Source organism: Balaenoptera physalus (assembly GCF_965194825.1).
Source record: "Balaenoptera physalus genome assembly, chromosome: 7".
Lineage (NCBI taxonomy): Eukaryota > Metazoa > Chordata > Mammalia > Artiodactyla > Balaenopteridae > Balaenoptera > Balaenoptera physalus.
Window position 1 is genome coordinate 108,300,884 of NC_138886.1, and position 21,222 is coordinate 108,322,105.

The 21,222-nt window shown below is 47.6% G+C and overlaps 2 protein-coding genes across 4 annotated transcripts in view; one reads left to right on the forward strand and one right to left on the reverse strand.

Moving 5' to 3' along the window:
• The window catches only part of RHOBTB2 (Rho related BTB domain containing 2), a 32,615-nt gene extending 16,422 nt beyond the window's left edge, over positions 1-16,193 (forward strand). For 2 of the 3 annotated variants that reach the window (XM_082470707.1, XM_082470706.1), the window contains exons 8-10: positions 1,688-1,776; positions 2,597-2,702; positions 3,912-16,193. In XM_082470707.1, the coding sequence (XP_082326833.1) occupies positions 1,688-1,776; positions 2,597-2,702; positions 3,912-4,129 (413 nt within the window). In that variant the 3' untranslated portion in view covers positions 4,130-16,193. Of the gene's footprint in view, positions 1-1,687; positions 1,777-2,596; positions 2,703-3,911 lie in introns of those variants that run through there. The other variant, XM_082470708.1, reaches the window with a different exon arrangement.
• Positions 15,359-21,222, reverse strand: part of LOC309664854 (tumor necrosis factor receptor superfamily member 10B-like) — a 41,223-nt gene continuing 35,359 nt past the window's right edge. Inside the window, exons 8-9 of the mRNA XM_082470761.1 lie at positions 18,317-18,392; positions 15,359-17,126 (exon numbers count right to left, since the gene is read on the reverse strand). Of these exons, the coding sequence (XP_082326887.1) occupies positions 16,813-17,126; positions 18,317-18,392 (390 nt within the window). The 3' untranslated portion in view covers positions 15,359-16,812. The remainder of the gene's footprint in view (positions 17,127-18,316; positions 18,393-21,222) is intronic.

A 21,222-nucleotide genomic window follows, 5' to 3' on the forward strand; every position in this document is an offset into this window, starting at 1 on the left:
ACAAATACACATAATATATGGTCAGCTTAATGAATTATTACAAAGCAAAGGGACCCTTGCCGGCCATACCAGAAGCCCTCCACCTGTCCCTCCCAACCACGGGCCCTTCCCCCGTCCCCAGGAGGAATGACTCTGCCTATTACTCTTTTTTAGGATATTTTTTATGGCCTCACTTCCTTACACTTCCTCATAGTTTTATCATCCAAATGTGCATCCTTAAACACTATAGCATGATTTTATTTTTTATATATCCTTTACGTTTTTTCTTTTTTAATCTATAAGTACCTTGTCCATGAAAAAAAACTTTCCCTTGTAATTTGCTGGAAAAACCCCACTGATCTAGGAAATCTAGATTTTTTTTTAGTGATTGCGTTTCTATAGTATACCATATTTCCTGTAAACTGGCCATTGGATCTAGAGGCTAGATCAGATTCACATTCAGTTTCCTTTTGGTAAGACTACTTCATACATTGTTTCTGTTTTTCATCAAGAAGCATAGATTGTCTGCTTTCCTCTCTTTTTGGGACGTTAGCAACCATTGAGTGTCATTGCCTGGATCCATTAATTTATTAGGTGTTGTGAAATGGTAATATTCCAATTCAGTCATTTTTTTCTTTATCTGTTGGAATACTTCTAAAAAGAGAGAAACTTGCCCTCACCTACTGTTCATTTACCCAGTGGTATAGTTCATGTAGAACAGGCAGGTGAATGCTTGATTCTTTTATTTACCAGTTTTCAAGATACATTTGTTTTCCTATCATCCTTTGAGAGTGACCAATTAGTTTCTTATTATTAAGTATGCTTATGAACTCTCAGATTTGAACATACTCAGTTGGTTTCAAATAATTGCAATTAGCTTTATGGAAGCTCAAATACCCAACTGCTTCCTTAGCCTGTAGGAGTCTCTTCAAGTTGGCTGCAGAGTCTCTGAGCTTTCTGATTATCTGGAATGACAAGATGTTCCAGGTTCCTCTTGTACATTTCCTGCCCCAGACCTGGAATCAGCCATTTCTCTAAGAAGTCCTGGTTTCTTGTAGTTGGAAATGGGATTTCAAGGCTGCAATCTGTGCATTAGAGATGCTTTTGCTATTGGGATGGCTCTTGTTTCTAGGTCTTTTCCATGGACTGAGCTGGGAAATATATTTTTAAAGATAAAATACTTCATGAGTTTATAGTGATACAGTTAAAATTCAGGACTAAGAGTGTTTACTTCTTCCATAGAAACGTTTTAACATGAAATGCAAGGTTAGTGCACAATTTGTTACAAAATTTAAATCAATACGAACAACTTGGTTTAATCCTTAGTTCTAATTCATAGTTCTCAGCAAACCTGAGGTTTAATACCCTCTCCCATCAGTTTCAATGGCTGCTCTGTGGGGTGGGGGCTTTCACCCCACCTATATAACTACTTGGTGCAACATATGTAGCTTGAAATATCCTTTTAGGTGATTCTGATCTCCTCCTTCACTTCCCACCTCCACTCCACCGGGAAAGTCTTGCTCTAATCCCAGTTTCCTCGCTGGTAGGAGCAGACTTAAATCTCCTGTGGCCTTTCCTGGCCTGTTGGGACTTACCCCTGGCCCTGATCTTTCTTTGCCCTGCAATGGACCCCTGCCAGGGGGGATAACCAAGTGCCTGTCCACTCCTGTGGTTCTTCAGCCCATTCCTGGCTGTGTGTGTGTCACAGAGCAATACACAGTGACCGGGCTGATGGAAGCAACTCAGATGATGGTAGACATCGATGGGGACGTCCTTGTGTTCCTGGAACTGGCTCAGGTAGGATGGCAGGGGAAGGAATCTCTCCAACATTCTCAGCTTTGGGCTCTGTCTGCCCGTTTGGCAGCGAATGGGGAGGGGCTGGGAGGTGGTGGGTAGGAAGGGAACCCATTGTCAGACTTGGTTCCCTGAGTGGGCAGAGCCCATCTCATCCTCCAGGCCAGAGGATACACCCTACGCCGCCAAGAGGAGAGGCTGGCCATGGGGGGAAGGGACAGAGACTTCAGGAGACCGTAGGACGGGGGAGGGAAGCCCAGAATCGTGTGTAGACGTGGTTGCTGCCTGCTGAGGTCATTTAAGGCACGCTGAGGACTCGCCATCTAAAGTGAACTTCCCACCTCCATTTTCCCAAACAGGCAAAATCTCCCGCACTGGCCCTCAGGGTGCCAGCAATTCTACCAGTAAAGATTAGTTTACGAAGTGAAAGCATGGCAGACACACCTGGGAAGTCAGTTCTCTAAGCCTGGTTGTCAGCACCTTAGTGCAGGCTGCTTTGGTCCCTGACAGCGGGGAGGACGAGGGGTCATATCTGAGGAGGGCAGACACAGCAGGATGCCGCCGCATAGGAATGTGGATTTCTGGGGCTGCCGGGGACAGGTCAGAGGTGAGGTGGTGGTCGTGACAGTGCCAAGGAGCAAATCCAGCGTCATTCCCTTACGGTTTTGTGCGGCCTTGCCTCTCGAGGTGCCTCTCGAGTCTTTATGACTCAGGGCCTTTGCCCACCTGCGCCAAAGCTTTGGCTCTGAAGGCAACTGTAGATGTCTGTGTGCAGACCCCGCCCCTGGGGTCCCAGCACAGATGCGCTCCCGTCTGTTCCCAGTTCCACTGCGCGTATCAGTTGGCTGACTGGTGTCTCCACCACATCTGCACCAACTACAACAACGTGTGTCGCAAGTTCCCTCGAGACATGAAGGCCATGTCCCCAGGTGAGCCCCCCCGGCTGCACCTGTGCTCCTCCCTCTGCTTGGGTCCAAATCTCTGACCTGACCCCAGGGCACCCGGAGACAGCCGAAGACCCTTGGGCCTAACTTGACCTTGTGGGTGGGGAGCAGCCTGCAGAGGTGCATCTAGCCAAGCAGAGGGGGGCCCGGGAAAAGTGCTGGCGTGGAGGGCAGGGCTTCCTTGGGGACCTTGGGCAACTCACTTTGCCCCTCTGGGCTTCTGTTTCTCATAAGTACAGTCAGACTAGAGTTGGTATTTTTCAGACCTTTTTGGATCAGACTCCACGATAAGCAATTCATTTTATCTTGTGACCCAGTACACGTGTAGAAAAATATATCAATTGTTTTGAATGCTGCTCATGACCCATGACATTAATTTCATAACCTAGGAGTGGGCACAAGCCACAGCCTGGGCAACACAGGTCTGGGTATCCTCTGGGGTCCCTGCAGCTTGGCCTCTGCTTAATTGATGTCTCAGGTCCTGGGGCCCACAGGAAGCGCATGGGTTCCAGGGAGAGGTGTCTCTGGCCTCCCCGAGTTCCTGCCGCTCCGTCTTGAGGTCTTCACTGGGCGCCCTCCACTCTGCTGTGACCCCCTGCCCGCTAGCAGCTTCTCGCTGTACCCTGCCAGTTCTCCCACCCCCATTCTCTCCTCTTCACCCTTCTAGCATTTTCTTTCTAAAGCACAGCTCCAATCGCATCACTCCCCCGGTTCCAAACTCCCGTGGTGCCCCCCGGCCTTCCAGAATAGGTCCAAACCCCTCAGTCCAGCCTCCCCTCCCGTCTGACCTCCTGCAACGCCCCCATCCCCACTTCCCTTCGAAACCTCAGCTCTGCCAGCCACCTCTGCTGTCGCCCCAAGCAAGCCGAGCATCTTCTTGCCGACAGCTTTGCTTGCCCTTTCTCCCTCATCCTTTGTCTCAGCCTACTTTATTCTCAGCACACACTAAAGCCCTGTGTAGATCTTCCCTCTGTCTTTGAAGAAGAGCACAAGTGGGAATGCCTTTCCCCGGCACGTACCGTCGGCCCCACTCCCTGGGCACCTGGCTCTCTTTAGGGGGCTCTGTGAAGGGATGTGGTCCTGGCAGGACCGAAGGCCGTCTGCAGGTCCCATGGCAGCAGGGCAGGGGTGGGAGTCCCTCTTGCCCCTTCTCCTGACGTCCTCCTCATCAAGCCCTACTGCGTTCTGCTGCAGAAAACCAGGAGTATTTTGAGAAGCACCGGTGGCCGCCTGTCTGGTACCTGAAGGAGGAGGACCACTACCAGCGGGCCCGGAAGGAGCGCGAGAAGGAGGACTGTCTCCACCTGAAGCGGCAGCCCAAGCGGCGCTGGCTGTTCTGGAACAGCCCTTCCTCACCGTCCTCTTCAGCCACCTCCTCGTCTTGCCCATCTTCCTCCTCGGCTGTGGTCTGAGACGCTGCCACGCTCTTCTGGCCCTGCTGCCGTTGTCCCCACGTGTTCTTGCCCCTCCACCCTTCTGCATCGCCCCCTCCACCTTCCAGGGACAGAGGGCTCACATAACCGGGGCCCTGCGGGGAGAAGCCGCTCTCACCAGCCGGCAGAGCTCAGCAGGGAGAGGAAGGAGCCAGGCCTCGCGGGCCAGAGCAGGGGCCCGGGAAGAGGTCCCGATTCCACAGCAGGGCAGGAGGCAACCCCTGGGAGCTGGGGAGCGGGGAAAGAGCTGAGGGCTGTGGCGTCTGGTCTCTGGGTCGGAGAGCCCTAGAATCAAAGGGAAACTCCCCCAGCCGTGAGGCCGTGTGTCTTGGTCTGCGGAGGCAGCCCCCTCCCCATGAGCGGCAGTGAGCAGGCAGGGTCCTACCTCTGTTGATCGTGTGTTGGCATCAGCGGACTTGGAGGGTTGCAGATGTTTTGTGGGCATTTGCACGTGGAACCTACTCAAATCCTCACTGGAGAAGTCAGGGTAGAAATTAAGCCTTCAGAACCCAACTCAAGGTCTTCACCCCTGGGGTGCAGCTGCCAGAGGCCGCAAGTGGAAGGCTGGCCCTCTGCCAGCATCCCTCCCAGGGCTGTGGGCATCCAGGCCTGAGAAGGGCAGCAGAGGTTGCTGAGAGCTGCAGGCCTAGAAGCAGCGCCTCTTGGTGCAGTGAGAAACTTCTTTCTCCCTCCTCCTTCACCGCTCAGATTTGGAGATGGAAACCAAAGGAGACAGCTGGAACAGGGGGGAGAAGGAAGGGAGTGATGGGGGCCTGGGTGCAGCAATCCCATGCTCCTTTGGGCTCCTCCCCCTGCCTCTGGTTAGCACGGCTTCTCACGGGGTAGGGTAAATTTAGCAAAAAACCCCAAACAACAATGAACAGAATCACCACCAACAAAAACATTGTCGCCTCTATCCCCTCAAAGGAAGAAAAGCAGAAAAAGACCCTGTATGGCTTACATTTCTATAAAGCCAAACAGGGTTCCCCATGTGGATGAGGCAATGGTTGAGGCGGTGGAATTGACTCCAGTGCTTTTCAGGAAAGCAGTGTCACCGGCTGTGACCGAGGACGCCCCGGCCCTGCTGGTTGACCCTGGGCAGCACGTTGCGTGCCTTCAGCATGCTGGGGATGAGGTTTCGGGGGTGGGGAGGGTGGGCTCAGGGATCGCTGTGGCGTTGGAGCCACGTGTTCGCCCATCATGAGAATCAGGCTATCCTCACCTTCAGCGGGTAACTCCATAACATGTGAATGTGTTGGAGGGGTGGGGTGTGGTAGGGGGTCAAAGGTCAGGAGAAAGGCACTGACATGGAGAATAGGAGACCCTGTAATGAAGGATCATAGCACATGATCTTACTCAGTGCTGGCTGGTGATAAAAGGGAAGGAGGAAAAGGGGGGGAATTGAACAGGAGCAAAGCCAAGGTCAGTCCAGAGAAGAGGAGGGAGGAGACTGGAGGACTGTGGAGGATTGAGACAGTAGCTTGCAGCCCCACTGGGGAAAAGCTGGGTCGCAACTGACCCTCTCCGCGTTTTCTAACCCTGATCCGTATTTTACTCCCCACACCCTTTGTAGATTTAGAGGACAGAGTCCCTCTGATGAAGGTGGAGCCAGAGAGACTGAGCTCCTGGCCTCAGAGCTCCGGAGTCACCTCGTCTAAGAAAGATGCTTTAGGAAGAGGAACTGGTTTTCGGTCCCAGGGCCCTAGGTGGGCTTCACCACCAAGAGGCTGGCTTTAGGTCTGGGATAGAGCAAACCCAGAAACAATGGAAACTGCATCAATTTTTTGGTGCCAAGACCTAGGGATTTGAAATTAAGTCCTCGTCAAGAGAAGGAGCAGGAGGTGGCAGGTCACGCGGATCTAGAGTGGCTGTGACCCGCGTTGTCTGAGCCCCAGACTTCGAGGCCGTGGCTGCCTCCCCTCCAAGTCCTTCTCCAGGTGGCAGGCTGGGAAACCAGACGTGTGCTGCCCTCTACTGGCTGGTGAGCTCCCTGCCGCTGAGCTCAGGGTGAGCCTGAGGGGCAATGGGCAGGGCAGAAGGGGAGCCTCCAAGGTTGGGGGTGCAGCTCTGCCCCCAGCACCTGCGCTCTGGGGAGGTGACAGAGGAGGGGCCGGGGGGCCTCCCTGGAACTCTAGGTGGGTGGGAGAGCCAGGGCCTGAAGTCCAATGGCAAGGGAATTGCTCCGTGAGGTTGCAGGCCTGAGCCACTGGGCCCACTGATGAGGATGCAGACAGGCCAGTGGGGACAGAAAGGGAAGGTGGCCCAGGAGCTGCAGGAGGCCCCCAGGTGAGGGGTCACAGAATGACCCCAGCAAGCAGGGCCCCACCCCCGCTTCCCAGCAGCTCTGTCAGAGCCGGTCTGCACCTCCAGGGAGCCGAGCAGGCCCAGGTGTGGCCCAGAGACATCACCTGGGGAGGCTGTGGGGAAGCCGGGCCAGGCTGGGGTCCCTCTCCCAGGGGAAGGGCAGGGAGGAGAGGGAGGGAGGAGGGGCTGGATTCCAGTCCCCCAGGAACCTGGCGCCCGGAAATCCAGAGTCAGAGCAGGAGACACACCCATGCAGGGCGAGCTTGAGCCCGAGGCATAAAAGGGAGAAGGATGGAGCGGGTCACACAGCAAGAACACACACCCCTGCACCCGGGTCACTCAGCACTGCTCCAGAGAACAGTACGATGGGGGAGAAAACACACACACACACGCCTCTTTTTATATAAAATTGCATATTTAATTTGGTCATGAATTCATAAACATGAATATTTTGTACCTAATGGCCTTTCTTGTATTGTTTGATATTTCCAACAAACTCTTCTAAGGTGGGAACTTGCAGTGGAGAGAAGCATGAAAAGATACCCAACCACTAATGAAACACTTATTAAGTGCCTATCGTGGGTCAGGTGCTATTTGGACTGGATATAAAACAAACAAAAAAGACAACTTCATGCTGTCATTCAGCTTACCTTAAATAAACATGACAAACACTGACAAGGCTAATACTTCAGATGGGCACTTAAGGAAGTCCTCCAAGAAAGGGACAAGTGAGGTGAAACATGATTGGCAATGATTCATTTATTTCTCCCTCTGAAGATGAAGGCAGAGTGTCCTACACAGACGGAACAGCAAAGGCAGGAAACGCCTGACTTCCAGGGAAGGGAGGGGCAGCAAGGTGTGATCTCTGGAAGGAACAGGGAAAGGGCTGCAGCACCAAGGCCACCGAGGTAGGACCCCTACCAAACTCCACTAGAACACCATGCCCTGAACATGTCTAAATACTCAGCCAATTCTAGTGTGGGCCCAGCCATGCCACTCTTGGACACACAGAGTTTTGAGATGGAAAAGACCAAAACCCTGAGAATTACTACTTCCATAACATTATCTTGCCGTGACTGGAATACTACAGAGATAGGTGGGGTGGAAGGAGGGCTGAAGTGGTTACAAAGTATTTTTAAAAGTAAGAGAAAGTGGTCTGCCATCCCTCAGCTGAGGGCGCTGCCATGCATCTTCCTTATTTAGGCAGAGTAGCCAAGTGAGGAAACCTCCCACCAAGCGCTTGGGACGGGCAAATGGAGGAGGGGAAGAATCACAAAGAGAAGCCAGCTTGCAAGCCTTTATTCTCAAAACAAGGTTGCAATACAGAGATTGGCCAAGATGGCAGAGTAGAAAGACCCTGAGCTCATGTTCTCTCACAGGCACCCAAAATTACAACTATTTGCAAAACAACCATTGATGAAAAAGGCCGGAACCTACCAGAATAGATCTTCTGCAACTAAAGACATAAAGAAAGAACCACAATGAGATGGGTTGGAGGGGGCAGACTCACAGTGTAATCAAGTCCCGTACTCCTGGGTGGGCAACCCACAAACTGGAGAATTATATTGCAGAGGTTCTTCCACAGGAGCGTTCTGAGCCCCACATCGGGCTCTTCAACCCAGGGGTCCTGCACCAGCAAGATGAGCTCCCAGAGCATTTGGCTTTGAAGGCATGCAGGGCCCTAATTTTGGGTGTCCCAAAGGACTGGGGGAAATAGAGGCTTCACTCTTAAAGGGCACACATAAAATCTCACATGCACTGGGACCTAGGGCAAAAGTAGTAATTTGATAGGAGCCTGGGCCAGACCTACTTGCTGGCCTTAGAGCACGTCCCAGAGGGGCAGGGCGTGGGTGCGGCTCACCCTGGGGACATGGACACTGGTGGCAGCCATACTTAGAAGCTCCTTCTACTGCTGGACACTGGTGCTGGTAGACGTCATTGTGGGATCCTCCCTCTAGCTCATGAGCCCCAGGAGCTAATGAGTTGCGTGGGGGTGGCCAGCCCCACCCAATAGCCTGTAGGCACCAGTGTTGGGATGCTTCAGGCCAAACAGCTAACTGGGCTGGGACACAGCCCCAGCCGTCAGCAGACAAGCTGCCTAAAGACTTCCTGAGCCCACAGACACCTGTAGGCATGCCTCCAGACATGGCACTGCCCACCAGAGGGCCAAGACCCAGCTCCACCCGCCAGTGGGCAGGCATGGGCCCTGCCCTCCAGCAAGCCTTCATTAGCCTCTGGACAGCCTCACCCACCAGGGGACAGACACCAAATGCAAGAAAACCACAATCCTGCAGACTGTACACAGCAGGCAAGACCCTGTTCTGGGACCAGCTGGGACCCAGTCCTGCCCACTAGCTGGCCAACACAAGCTTCAGGACACCCCAGACCCCATACCCAACTGTGTCAGGAACTAGCTCCCCTGCACCAGTGATATGACACCAGCTCTGGAATTCCTGGGCCCTGCAGCCAGACCCCAGGACACAGCTCTGCATGCCAGTAGTCTGGCACTAACCCCAGGACCTGGCTTCAGCCACCAGTGCGTGGGCAACAGCCCCGGAGTTTTCTGGACCCTGACCACACCCACCAGTGAGTCAGCACTAGCCCTGCGGCCCCATGGGGTTCTGTAACCAGCTTCCTCGTGACCAGGCACCACTAATGAGCAACTGGCAGCCTCTGCACAAGGTAGGCCCTGGCAACCAAGCCTACCACACTGCCTAGATAGCCTGCCACAACAGAAGGACCCATGCAGCTCTCATGGGGGAACCCCTAGAGCCTATAGATTGGGTGATGAGAAGGGAGTGCACTGCTGGGAAGGCATTGCAGAGGATGTGTCCTACAAAAGGCCACTTTGCCAAGGTTCGGAAACAGCAAGCCTACCAAATACATAAAAATACAAATAGCAACTTAGACAGAAGGAGGTGACAGAGTAACATGTTCCAGATAAAGGAAAAAGAAAAACCACCAGAAGAAGAAGTAAGTAAAGTGGAGATAGGCAATCTACCTGAAAAAGAGTTCAGGGTAAAGATGATCAAAGGACTTGGGAGAAGAATGAATGCACAGAGTGAGAAGTTAGAAGTTTTTAACCAAGAGTTAGAAAATATAAAGAACAACCAAAGAGAGATGAAGAATACAATCAATGAAATAAAAATTGGGTTCACTTGGTGTTTTGCTGAAAGACCTGCTTTCAGCTTGAGGTTCAGAGGATTCACTGGCAAAATAACCACCCCACACTTTAATAAGCAAGAGATAAGGAAATTTATTATATGAGGGGTACCTCTTACTACTTATTATATGAGTAGTAAGTTACAGTATAAGGACAAGTAATATATATATATATATATATATAGAGAGAGAGAGAGAGAGAGAGAGAGAGAAATAAATGTACATACATTACCAAATTGGGAAAAACAAGCAACATCACCAACCTGGGAGAGTTTGCACCACCAAGCTGGGAGAACGAGCAATATATATAGAGAGATAAAAGCGCATACGTTACCAGTTGGGGAAACACCTACATCCAGATCTAAGCAATGCTGGGAAGTCCCTGTAATAGCAACCTGGAGTCCCAGTTGGGAAGGTCCTGGGCGGTGGGTCCACCCCATGGTGAGACTTCAGAGTGCCGCTCAAAGGAGTCCTGCTTTTAATGCCAAGCCCCAAGCTGATAGTCATTAGCTTACGTGAAAATATGCAGCTCTGGCTATTATCATAAATGCTTTGATACTTTAGTCGTAAGTCTCAGAATGTTCGCTGATCCCCAGGAACTGGCCAGATTCCCAAGGCCCAAGAAGCTTCATGACTTACTCCCTTCCTTATCTGTTGGTTCCCAAGACTTGCTAGCACGTTTCTGCTGACCTGCATGTAGTCCAGCAGTTTGGTATGTAGCTCTTTCGGTCTTTGTTTAGTCAAAGGCCTATTGTTGCCTCTGAAGTCTGAACAAGACTCTTAATTTTCCCAACACTTGGTATGTTAAATTACATGGGAAACATTGTCCAAACTCGCAGTTGCCTGTGTCAGATGGAATCATCAGGCTCTCCCCAGTTTTACTGCAGCCGCCAGACAGAGAGGGGAATGGGTTTTGGGTTCTTCTGCTGTCTAGTCTCTCACTTTACTCTATGTCCAAAAAAAAAAAATCCCCTTTGGAAATACTCCCACCTCTAGGCCCTCAGGTCCTGACTCCCGTGGCATTTTCCATTGCACCTGACTCCAATTCCTCCAGGAGTTCCTTCTTGTACCTCTAGGACCCCCTTCACTCTAGGCCTTGGCAGCCCCTGCACTGTTACAGACTACCTGTTGGGCTGGCCACTTCCAAGCTGCCCACATCCTAGGCCTTATAGATGCTCAATCTCAAGGAATACACCCTAACATAGGGAAGCCTGTTATAGGATGTAAGCTTCATAGACAACAGACCCTCCTCAAGGAGAGCCCTGGCAACACACTGGCACTGGTTCAAACTTCCCTTATCAGGGACCCCTCACGCGAGGGACTGGAGACCAGAAGTGTCTGGTTAGGAATCAGTGGGAGAGTAGAGGATGCTCAATATCCCATTAGGTAAGAAGGGAATTCGGGAGACACTCTGACCCCCTTCCGACAAAAGTCTCCTGGTAAAATGTCGTCGTGATGCCGGACTTCATTTCTAGGAGCGCTCTCTGTCGCAGGTTACTCAACATGGGAGGGGCCTCTTCTAAGCCAGAAGAAACACCTCTGGAATGTATCCTTAAAAATTGGAAAATTTTTAAATAGATGGGCTGAAAAGGGAAAAACTTAAACTCTACTCTAGGGACTTCCCTGTTGGTCCAGTGGTTAAGACTCCCCACTTGCAATGCAGGGGGCATGGGTTCAATCCCTGGTTGGGGAAGTTCCACGTGCCATGCTGCAAGGCCTAAATAAATAAATAAAATAAAAATTAAATTGTTAAAAAAAAAAAAACTACTGTAACACTGCCTGGCCTTTATATGAGTTGGGGGGATGGAGAAAAATGGTCTGAAAAATGGGTCTCTAAAACAATACCATCTTGCAATTGGATCTTTACTGTCACAAGATGGGAAAATGGATTGAGGTTCCCTATGTTCAAGCCTTCATGGTCCTTTACCAAAACCCAGCTCTAAGTGGCTCCTGTAATCAAAGGCCTGGGGAATCAGAAAGCACTCCCGACATTTTAGATGATCTCCTTCTAACCTTCCCCGATTCTCTGGGAGGAAATCAAGTTTCCCCTGCTTCTCCAGAGCCACCTACTTCCCCAGAGGCACCTACTTCTCCAGATTCCTCTGACTGGTCCCATACTCCATTTCCCTGTGTTCTTTATACCAACTGTTACCCCAGGAAGCAGAGACTAGTCCCTCCAGGGTAACTTGTAATGGAACTTCCTATCACCCAGGATCGGGAAAAGTGTGCCCTCTTAGGGAAGTGGCAAATGGTGAAGAGACAATCAGAGTACATGGGCCCTTCTCTTTAACTGATTTAGCCCAATGCAGACAGAAACTGGGCCATTTTTCTGAAGACCCTAGTAAGTTTGCTGAAGGGTTTCAGCCCTAAATCTGGCCTTTGATTTAACTTGGAAGGATGTCCAAATAGTCCTGTCTACTTGCTGTACCCCTGAGGAAAAACAGAGAATTTGGGCAGCAGCCCAAGGGCACACTGACCATCTTGCCAGGGACCAACATGAACATTTTGTTATGGGTGGAGATGCAGTCCCAAACCAGGAGCCCTGTTGGAATTATAATTCCTGGGAGGGAACAGAAGACAGGAAGCACATGATCCAATGTGTATTAGAAGGGATGAGAAAGTGTATGAAAAAAGCCAGTTAACTATGAAAAGGTTAAAGGAGTGATCCAAGAAGAAAAAGAAAATTCAGCCCTCTTTCATGGATGGCTTGTGAAGGCTTTTAGAAAACTTACTAACATCGATCCATCCACTCCCAAGGGTCAGTCCCTGCTGGGACAACATTTTATCAGCCAGTATGCCCCTGATAATAGGCAGAATCCCCAAAAGTTACAATTAGGCTCACAAACCCTGGTGTCCCAACTCTTAGAGGTGGACCTTGGGGTATTTAATAATCGAGATCAAGCTGAGGCAGAGGAGAGAGCCCAATGTGAAAACAGGCAGGCCAGGGCTCAAGCTAAACTGATGGCCATAGCTATCAGCCATGCCTTGCAACCTCATGACAACCCAAGGGGGCCAAGGAAGTTCAACCATCCACCTGGAGGTAAAACCAGCAAGGGGGAATACTTCAAATGTAAGTCAACTGACCACTGGGCCCAAAAGTGCCAAAAAGAACCCCCTGGTCCACGCCCAGTCTGCAAACAAATAGATCATTGGAAGTGGGACTGTCCTCAGTCCCAAAGGGGAAGGGGGGCTCCCGTTCCCGAGATGGCCATGCTGGATGACTGAGGTGGCCCAGGGATTCTGGCAGCTCCCCCCAATGTGATGTCTATCTCCAGTGAGGAGCTCTGGGTGGTCCTTGATGTGGCAGGTAAGAAAATCAGTTTTTTAATTGATAACAGAACCACATATTCTGTCCTGATCTCTCACACTGGGTATCTTTCCTCCAAAAGCTGTACAGTGACTGGTGTCGACAGAAAGCCTCACACCCATTATTACTTCACTGAGCCTCTCACTTGTCAGTTTGAACAGCGTTTGATCTCACATGGCTTTTTAGTTGTGCCTGAGTGTCCTACCCCACTACTGGGAAGAGAGATTCTGGGTTCCCTCGGAGCCGTATTACGAGTAAGACAGACCAGCCGGAAGAACAAGGTCCTATTCCCAGCCGTATTCTACACGCAGTAAACCTTGCAGATTGGGACAAAGAAACCCCTGGGAAGGCTATAAATGCCCAACCTATAAAAATTAGCCTTAAGCCAGAAGTTGCTTATCCTAACGAGAGACAGTACCCCATAAAGTTGGAAGCAAAGAAAAGGTTTGCAACCCTTCATAGATAAATTCTTTTTTTATTTGCCCTTTTCTTTCCTTTTCTTTTTATTGGACTATAGTTGCTTTACAATGGTGTGTTAGTTCCTGCTTTATAACAAAGTAAATCAGCTATACATATACATATATCCCCATATCTCTTCCCTCTTGCGTCTCCCTCCCTCCCACCTTCCCTATCCCACCCCTCTACGTGGTCACAAAGCACCAAGCTGATCTCCCTGTGCTATGCGGCTGCTTCCCACTAGCTATCTATTTTACATTTGGTAGTGTATATATGTCCATGCCACTCTCTCACTTCGTCCCAGCTACGCTTCCCCCTCCCCGTGTCCTCAAGTCCATTCTCTACATCTGCGTCTTTATTCCTGTCCTGCCCCTATGTTCTTCAGAACCAATACCACATCTTCTTTATCCATTCCTCTGTTAATGGACATTTAGATTGCTTCCACGTCGGGGCTATTGTAAATGGTGCTGCAGTGAACATTGGGGTACATATGTCTTTTTGAATTATGGTTTTCTCAGGGTATATGCCGAGGAGTGGGATTGCTGGGTCATATGGTAGTTCTGTTTTTAGTTTTTTAATGAACATCCATAATGTTCTCCATAGTGGCTGTATCAATTTACATTCCCACCAACAGTGCAAGAGTATTCCCTTTTCTCCACACCCTCTCCAGCATTTATTGTTTGTAGATTTTTTTGATGATGGCCATTCTGACTGGTGTGAGGTGATACCTCACTGTAGTTTTGATTTGCATTTCTCTAGTAACTAGTGATGTTGAGCAGCTTTTCATGTGCCTCTTGGCCATCTGTATGTCTTCTTGTGAGAAATGTCTATTTAGGTCTTCTGCCCATTTTTGGACTGGGTTGTTTGTTTTTTTGATATTGCGCTCCATGAGCTGTTTGTGTATTTTGGAGATTAATCCTTTGTCAATTGCTTCATTTGCAAATATTTTCTCCCATTCTGAGGGTGGTCTTTTCATATTGTTTGTAGTTTCCTTTGCTTCACAAAAGCTTTTAAGTTTCATTAGGTCCCATTTGTTTATCTTTGTTTTTATTTCCATTACTCTAGGATGTGGGTCAGAAAAGATCTTGTTGTGATTTATGTCAAAGAGTGTTTTTCCTGTTTTCCTCTTAAGAGTTTTATAGTGTCTGGTCTAGAATTTAGGTCTTTAATCCATTTTGAGTTTATTTTTGTGTATGGAGTTAGGTAGTGTCTAATTTCATCCTTTTACATGTAGCTGTCCAGTTTTCCCAGCACCACTTATTTTTTAATAATTTTATTTATTTATTTGGTTGCACCAGGTCTTAGTTGTGGCTTGAGGGCTCCTTAGTTGTGGCTTGCCAGCTCCTTAGTTAAGGCATTCAAGCTCCTTAGCTGTGGCATGTGAACTCTTAGTTGCGGCATGCATGTGGGATCTAGTTCCCTGGTCAGAGATTGAACCCAGTCCCCCTGCATTGGGAGTGCTGAATCTTAACCACTGTGCCACCAGGGAAGCCCCCCCAGCACCACTTATTGAAGAGACTGTCTTTTCTCCATTGTATATTATTGCCTCCTTTTTCATAGATTAGGTGACCATAGGTGCATGGGTTTATTTCTGGCCTTTCTATTCCGTACCGTTGATATATATTTCTGTTTTTGTGCCAGTACCATACTGTCTTGAGACAATGGAATACTACTCAGCCATAGACAAAGAATGAATTTTGCCTTTTGCAGCAACATGGATGGACTTGGAAGGTATTATGCTAAGTGGAATAAGTCAGATGGAGAAGGACAAATATTGTATGAGATCACGTATATGTGAAATCTAAAAAATGAAACAAACTAGTGAACATAACAAGAAAGAAGCAGACTCACAGATACAGAGAACAAACCAGTGGTTACCAGTGGGGAGAGGGAAGAGGGAAGGGACAATATAGGGGTAGGGGATTAAGATGTACAAAATATTATGTATAAAATAAGCGACAAGGATACAACATAGGAAATACAGTCAATACTTTATGGTTATTATAGATAGAGTATAACCTTTAAAAACTGTGAGTCACTATATTATATCCCTGCAAATTATATAATATTATACAAATAAAAAAGTAAGAGAAAGTGATACAAGAACAAAACTCTAAAGTTCCAGCCATTTTAGGCCCAATTCTCACAGGTTTTAAGAATTGGTACCTGAAAGTAACACAATATTGTAAACCAACTATACTTCAATTTTTTAAAATGGAAAATTAAGAAAAAAAAAAGTATACATTCTAATGGTAAAAAGAAAAAAAGAATTCGTGTTTATGTGTTCCCTTTCATGCAGAAGTGGGATGCTTACAGAGGCACTAAGCTCCTCATATTTGGAATCTGTACCCTAAAAAGGCTGTTCTGGGACTCAGATTCACAGACCACCGTAAGTGAGAGGGCTCATCTAGTACTGAGTCAGCCAACATGGAACACAATCCCTGAGCACCGTCCACTCTTCCTCCCAGAGACCATGGCAGACACTAGGAGCAGATCCCTGTCCTCTCTCCCTGGAGCCCAGATAGAACTGAAGGTTCACTAACAAAACCAGACGTGGCACATGACATAGAAGCTATCTGACACTCACGTGTCCCACCCATGTCCCACCCTTCCCACTCAGGTCCATAGATGAACAGGAGGAGGCCCACGCATGACAGCCCAGTTCACGGATACCAGACACAGGGCTGCATGTGCATGCCACGTCTCCTCACTCTCTCCTCATTTGTAAACGTCTACCAATAAATAATATAAATAATCCCACACCTATAAAATGGTCAGTTGGAAATGATGGACACTTTAAAAGTTGCTGGTCATCTAATCCTAGACAAAGTCAAACTCCCATATGAGGGAGAATTGATCCCACCAGTGCCTCCCACGGCAAGGGGCCTCGCACTCCGCCCCGCTCTGTATTTTTACTGATTTTATGGTTGCCTGATCCCCTCCAGGGAACCCACGTAGTCAACCTAGTAAGTAACCTTTCCAAAAGGTTTCCCACGTTCATATAAATCTATACAAAAACATTAAAATGGAAAGATGCTTATCATAAAATATTAAGTCATCATTAGACATAATTAAGTACACACATAACATGGGTGGATCTCACAATTTAAAAAATACACGTAAAACGTGCAATTCTGGTAGGATGACAAAGTGCTCTGAACTAAATGACATCCTAAATCAACTCTCAGTACATACACAAGCATAAATATTTATAAATATTTCCACCATCCTTTATCAATGACATTGCATAAATATTACTCCAGTTTTACTTAAAAGTTCTAGAACTCTACAACATATATCGGATGAGAGTGTTCCTTCAAGTATTGGTCAAGTACCGGCTGTTTCATCCAGGCTGGTGTCCAATCATGTGTCCCTTTCCAGAAGAAAAGGTAAAGTAGGGAAGCTGTAGTTTCATAAAGAGATTCTTTTAGACTCAGGACACAGCAGAGCCTGCTTCACCATCTTCATAGACATACTTTCCCGAGCCCACCAGGTGGTTCCGAATCGTCTCCTTTGCCAGTCTTTCCCCCAGCGTTTCCAAGGCGTCCAGCAGGGTGTTGACTGAGGCCTCCCGTCCCTTGTTGCTGACCCAGGTCTCTAGCATTTCATACAAGGCATCCCGAGGGACCCGGACCCCTTCTCTGACCAGAAGGATCTCATTTCGTGTGAGGCCCAACTGCCTCATGAGTGAGTCCCAGGAGTTAGGGGACACGGCGGTTGCAAAGTAATCGAAGAATAGTCTCAGACCTAGGTTGGGGGAAAGTCACAGAGACAGAGTTGGGACAGGCTTCAGAAAGGGCAGAGGACCCTCAATCAGGCCTAGACCCCAGGGTGGGACCTCAGGAGCTCCCCCTGCTGGTGAACCTGCTGCTCTGCGTCCCTGACATGCTTCCCGTCAGCAGAGAATCAGGCCACACTGCATGGGCCTCACCTGTGCCCAAGGCACTGCAGGGAGTCCAGGTCACCAGAGAGTTCTGCCCTAAGGGGGGGATGAGGGCCCACCAGGGAGGGGAGATGGACGTCATGGAGGGAGAAGGCAGTCTGTGGTAGGAGACAGAGGGCGGGACACAGTGGTGCAACAGACCTCAGAGGAGGGCACCTGCCGTTCTCACGACAGTGAGGTCCCCCGGCTGCCACCTCTGCACTGGGGACAGAGCAAGGGCCTGGAGGGAGGAAGGTCTCTGGCCTCACGCCCAGCTCAGCCTCGCTGACTGACGCTGTGGCAGAGCTGGATGGGGACAGACTCAGAGCAAGAATTTAACCCATAAAATGGAGCAAACACCACCCACCTCCGGGACTGTACTGGGGATTCAAGGAGATGTGTGTGAAATGCAGTGCACACCACCGTCCATAGGTACATAAGGTGGGCACCGAACACAAATTTGTATTTTCTAACAGCTACACTGGAAAACGTAAAAAGTAACAAGTAATAACTAATTTTCATAAAACATGGTACTAACTCAATATATTCTAAAAATTTTCTTTTCAACGTGTAATCAATATCCAACAAACTGTTAATGAGACATATTACAGTCCTTTTTCCTACCAAGTCTTTGCAATACAGTATCGAGTGATACTACAGCTCTTCAGATCTGGCCACAGGTCAGGTGCTCCACAGCCTCCTGCGGCCAGTGGGTGCCCTGCTGGACGGCACAGCCCCTTAGATGCCTCAGGGTGGGCCAACCTGGCCCTGAGCAGCAAGGGAGGAGGGAGGATGGGGGGGAGGGAAGGACAGGGAGGTGTTAGGGGACACTGTTAGGGGACAGAGGGGTGCAGGGTGGGGAGAAGAAGAGGGGGCCGAGAGGGAATTAGAGTCCCGATGGTCCAGTGACAAGCCATCGCCTGCTCTGAGTTGCCCTAACAGCTATGGGGACAGCAGTTAGGACACTGTCCCTCCTCCCTCCACTCGTGCTCCACTGCCCGGGGAAAACACTCACTTTCAGTGGGGTCTGCACCGTTTGCTGGAACCAGCAGCCTTCTTCTCGTCTGAGACCCTTCAGCTCCTGCTGGTTCCTGTAAAACACAGTGGAGAACAGCCTTGGTCTTAATCAGGGGTCCTGGGTTCCAGAACTGAGCCCGGCAACCAGCCCGCTGTGTGACATGGGCAGTCACCTTCCCTCCCGGGTCTCTATGGAGATGGAGCGGAACCTCCCACCCTGAGCAGTTCACAGGCTCATGTACTCATGGAGGGACATGTTTCCTGCAGTAATGCTCACTTCTTAAGTATCTGCTCCAACTTTGACAACTGTATGCAGTGGAGTAGCCATCACCCAATCAAGACAGGGAACATTCCCATCCCCACACAGTCCCTTCTGCCCCTTCTAGTCTTTTCCCACCCACCTCGTCAGGAGACAAGCACTCCATCCCAGCATTCTTGTGACTCAAATGAAGAGTATTTACAAGGGCATTTTGGAAAATCTAAAGGAAGTGTCTATTCCATGTACATGAAGGTGCTTTGATCAGTAATAATGTACCATATCAATAGCCTAAATAAGGGAATGAAAGCATCTGATAGCCTCCATGGAGTCTGGAAAGGCATTTGGTAGAAGTAAACATGAATTGTGACTTTTTAAAAATACCTAAAAATAGGAGGCTGCATCCACAATGATAAAATTTTCTATATGAACACAAGAATCAACATCATTCCTAATGGTGAAATATTGGAGGCACTCCCAATGAAATCAAATCAAGACCAAAATATCTGTCCTCTCTAAGCATCTTTGAACATAAGTTCTGGACTATGCAGCAATCAAGATGTGAAGCAAAAATGAGGCAAGGCTAGGGGAAGGGGGCAGAAAAAAATATTATTATTTTAATATGGCTGTATATTTTTAAAACCCTGAGGTTTAAGCTACAGTACTTAAAAATGAGTGCATGTCTTGATGAATGTTAAAAACATAGCAGAAACAACATATTAGAAAATGAGATTATAAGAGGACCAACCATTAAGAGTAATAAAGAAACAGCTTTGACAAGAAATAGGCATAATTTATCTGAAAAACTCAAATCTTATTGAGTCATAATAAAAACCCTTGACTTGAGATGCTATCTCCTTTTTAAAATATATTTTTTATTGAGTTATAGTTGATTTACAATATTATATTAGTATCAGATGTACAATGTAGATTCAAAATTTTTAGAGATTATACTCCATTTAAAGTTATTATAAAATATTGGCTAATTCCCTGTGCTGTACAATCTATTTTTGTAGATATTTGTTTTGTATATAATAATTTGTACCTCGTAATCCCCTACCCCTATTTTGGCCTCCCACCTTCCCTTTCTCCCTGGTAACCACTAATTTGTTCTCTATATCTGTGAGTCTGCTTCTTTCTTGTTATATTCATTTGTTTTTTTATTTCTTAAATGCCACATTAGGTGATAACATACAGTATTTGTTTTTCTCTGTCTGACTTATTTCATTAAGCATAATACCCTCCAGGTCCATCCATGTTGCTGCAAATGGCAAAATTTCATTCTTTTTTATGGCTGAGTAGTATTCCATTATATATATGTGTGTGTGTGTGTGTGTGTGTGTATGTATATATATATATATATCTCACATCTTCATATCCATTCATCTGGGTTTTTTTCTTTCTTTTTTGTATTTATTGTGGTAAGAACACTTACCATGAGATCTACCCTCTTAACAGATTTTTAGGAGTACAATACATTTATTGTTATCTATAGGCACATTGTGGTAATGCAGATCTCTAGAATTCATTCATCTTCCACAACTGAAATTTTATACAAGTCAATTAGCAACACCCCATTTGCCCCTCTCCCCAGCCCCTGGCAAGCATCATTCTATTTCTTGCTTCTGTGAGTATGACTATTTTGGATATCTCATATAAGTGAAATCATGCAGTATTTGTCCTTTTGTGACTGGCCTATTTCACTTATCATAATGTCCTCAAGGCACATCCGTGTTGTAGCATATTGTGGGATTTCCTTATTTTTTAAGGCTGAACAATATTCCATTGTATGTATATACCACATTTTCTTTTTTTTTTTTAATACATCTTTATTGGAATATAATTGCTTCACAATACTGTGTTAGGTTCTGTTGTACAACAAAGTGAATCAGCCATATGCATACATATGTCCCCATATCCCCTCCCTCTTGAGCCTCCCTCCCACCATCCCGATCCAACCCCCCTAAGTCGTCACAAAGCACCGAGCTGATGTCCCTGTGCTATGCTGCTGCTTCCCACTAGGTATTATTTTACTTTTGGTAGTGTATATATGTTGATGCTACTCTCACTTCACCCCAGCTTCCCCCTCCCCGCAGTATCCTCAAGTCCCTCCTCTATGTCCACGTCTTTATTCCTGCCCTGTCACTATGTTCATCAGTACCATTTTTTTTTTTTAGATTCCATATATATGCGTTAGCATATGGTATTTGTTTTTCTCTTTCTGACTTACTTCACTCTGTATGACAGATTCTAGGTCCATCCACCTCACTACAAATAACTCAATTTCGTTTCTTTTTATGGCTGAGTAATATTCCATTGTATATATGTACCACATTTTCTTTATCCATTCATCTGTCGATGGACATTTAGGTTGCTTCCATGTCCTGGCTATTGTAAATAGTGCTGTAATGAACATTGTGGTACATGACTCTTTTTGAATTATGGTTTTCTCAGGGTATATACCCAGTAGTGAGATTGCTGGGTCATATAGTAGTTCCATTTTTAGTTTTTTAAGGAACCTCCATACTGTTCTCCATAGTGAGAACTGAGGGTTGTCTTTTCGTCTTGTTTATTGTTTCCTTTGCTGTGCAAGAGTTTAAGTTTAATTAGGTCCCATTTGTTTACTTTTGTTTTTGTTTTCATTACTC